The sequence below is a fragment of the Microtus ochrogaster genome, chromosome 5 (assembly GCF_000317375.1).
Source record: "Microtus ochrogaster isolate Prairie Vole_2 chromosome 5, MicOch1.0, whole genome shotgun sequence".
NCBI classification, from domain to species: domain Eukaryota; kingdom Metazoa; phylum Chordata; class Mammalia; order Rodentia; family Cricetidae; genus Microtus; species Microtus ochrogaster.
The window spans coordinates 38,678,915-38,681,636 of NC_022012.1; the positions used below are offsets into that span (position 1 = coordinate 38,678,915).

The 2,722-nt window shown below is 51.7% G+C and overlaps 1 protein-coding gene across 1 annotated transcript in view; it reads right to left on the reverse strand.

Annotated features, from left to right (window-relative positions):
* Arcn1 (archain 1) overlaps positions 1–1,790 on the reverse strand; it is a 25,771-nt gene extending 23,981 nt beyond the window's left edge. The window contains exon 1 of the mRNA XM_005347201.3: positions 1,646–1,790. Coding sequence (XP_005347258.1) covers positions 1,646–1,648 — 3 coding nt within the window. The 5' untranslated portion in view covers positions 1,649–1,790. The remainder of the gene's footprint in view (positions 1–1,645) is intronic.
* Positions 1,791–2,722: the final 932 nt, after the last annotated feature.

Genomic DNA, 2,722 nt, shown 5'->3' on the forward strand with positions numbered 1-2,722 from the left:
GACCAAGCTGGTCTCGAACTCACAAAGATCCGCCTGCCTCTGCCTCCCAAGTGCTGGAATTAAAGGCGCGCGCCACCACTGCCCGGCCCTAAGAACATTTTAATAAACAAGATGTGATAAAGATCTGTATTTGGTTTCCTAAGGCTCTAGTTTCAATACTGAAACAACATACTCTAACATACACTATGATACTCCCCAAAACGTAAAAGAAATCACTATCCATGCCAGTAGTGGTCCTGCACACCTTAATTCCAGTGCCGGGAAGGCAGAGAGGTCAGTCTGGTTAGCATAGTGAGTTTCAGAACAGCCAGAGGACATAGTGAGAAACACTCTCTCTACAGAACGGAGGCTGGAGAGGTGGCTCAGCAGTTAAGAGCACTTGTTCTTGAAGAGGACTTGGGTTAGCTCCCCTGCACCCACAGGGAGATTGGCAAGTGTCCATACTCCAGTTCCAAGGAATCCACCACCCCCTTCAGGTGGTGCACAAGACAAACATACAAATGAGCAAATCACTTCATACACATAAAATAAAAACATCTTAAAAATAGAAGAAAAACCATACGAACAAACAAAAACAAAGAAAGTAACCTTGTGGAATTGGGGTGGGTATATGAGATTTTGGAAATATATGTCTAAAACCAAAATTGGGGAGGCAAACCTACTTAATGTAATTCATACACCTGAGGCTGGAAAAGGAACTTCCAACGGTTTAAAGACCAAACATGAATCTCTCCTCTAACCAAGTTCTTATTGAAAGAGTTGTCAGTAGAACTCAGTACGTATGACAAGTATCAAAATACTCTGTTGGATCTTAGGTATGCTTTCAAGTAACTCAAAAAAAAATTCAAAAGATAAAAATTACTAGCTCCTTGGAAGCCATAGAATCTCTTCTAGTTCCCGAATATCCAGATTTAGCTGATACAGCGGGGTCTGGCGGAGTCAATTCTGCTTTCCCTCATCCTCACCCACAGTCATTCTCGGATCTCCGGAACAGATGAGGGCGGAAAGACCAAGCTTGCGGAGGTCCCCAAGTACAACCTACCCCTTCTCCTCCAGCCGAGAACCCCGATTACAACATGCCACACGCATGTCACTCCACCCGAACACTAGTTAGGTTCCCCGAAGACAGAAACCCCGTGTCTGTCACCCCATTTCTCAATGTTCTATACACTGTCCACTCGGCCTCGCTGCCAAAGTCACACGTACGCGCTACCCCGGGACAGACGCTCCGGGGACACCTGGGTCCTACACACGAGCGTTCGAACTTACTCCTTTCCGTGCTACCTCCACTTCCCCCTTTCGAGTAAAACTAAACAAAAAGAAGCTGAAATGGACGAGGTGGTGACAGGGGGACGAGGAGCTGCCGACAGGCCCGGCTTCGCCGAGCCGGAGCTCGCAGGGAACCGGCGGGAAGGACGGGAGGGCGGAAGGCCCAGGCGACAGCCACCCGCCAAGCTGGGTCGCGGTGTCGGGCGGGCGGACGCGGCGGTGTGGCCGGCGGAGGCCCGGTGGGCGCGGCAGCTCGCTCCAGTTTCCCCCGGAGGCCGCGCCAAGCCCGGGCCGCCAGCGGGGCTGCGGGCGCGGCTCCTGCCATCCGGGCCCGGCCGGCGGGGACAGGGCGAGAGGACCCGGCCTCGGCGCTTACCATGGTGAGGCCGCAGGTGGGGCGCACCACGCTCTGGCTCCGCTGCGGCTCGGGCTGCAGCCCAGGGAAGCGGAGCTCGGGCCGCTCCGGACCTGCTGCCCCTGACAGGAGCCTCCGCCGCTTCGCCTCTGGCCAAGATGGCGGACCCAAGCCACGTCTCCAACCGGAAACGGCGTGGGTCAAAGGACGAGGGGCGGGGCCGACTGGCAACTCCTGGGTACCAGGGTGCCTGATCCTCCCTTAGCCCAGGGCTTGCAGGGGGTTTGTTTAGAGTGTGGAATATCAATCTTGTGTCCTTTGTTTTTTTTTTTTTTAATTTTTTTTTTTATTTTTTGTTTTTCGAGACAGGGTTTCTCTGTGGTTTTGGAGCCTGTCCTGGAACTAGCTCTGTAGACCAGGCTGGTCTCGAACTCACAGAGATCCGCCTGCCTCTGCCTCCCGAGTGCTGGGATTAAAGGCGTGCGCCACCAACGCCCGGCTTGTGTCCTTTGTTTGTGTTCACCTGGGTTTCCTTGATCTCTCTTCTTACAGTCCATAAACCAATCCAATGGAATATGTAAAATAATCCGTGTGCCTGAGGAACTAGTATCCAGAATACATAAAGAGTGATTAGGGCTCTATTATAATGGGCCCCTCACCTGTAATCCCAGGACTCAGGAGTCTGAGGAGGAAGATCAAAAGTTAGAGTCCAACCTAAGCGCCAGTATCAAGTTAAAGATCAATCTGGTGCACATTGAAGACACCCTCCCCCCCCAAAAAAAAATCAAAATAAAGCCACCTAGGTGCAGCAAGAGAACTCAATCGTTAGTCCTAACAACCTGAGGTTTATCTCTGGGACCTACGCGCAGATGTGTGCGGGTGTGCGTGCACTTGCATCCTCTCTCACACACATCGTGCACGCACATATAAACAAAAATAGTAAATTTTGGTTTTTGTTTTAGTTTTTGTTTTTTGGGGACAGAGTTTCTCTTTGTGGCCCTGGGTGACCTAGAACTCACTCTGTAGACCAGGCTGGCCTCTAACTCAGAGACTCACCTGCCTCTGCCTTCCCAGTGCTGGGATTAAAGGTGTGCACCA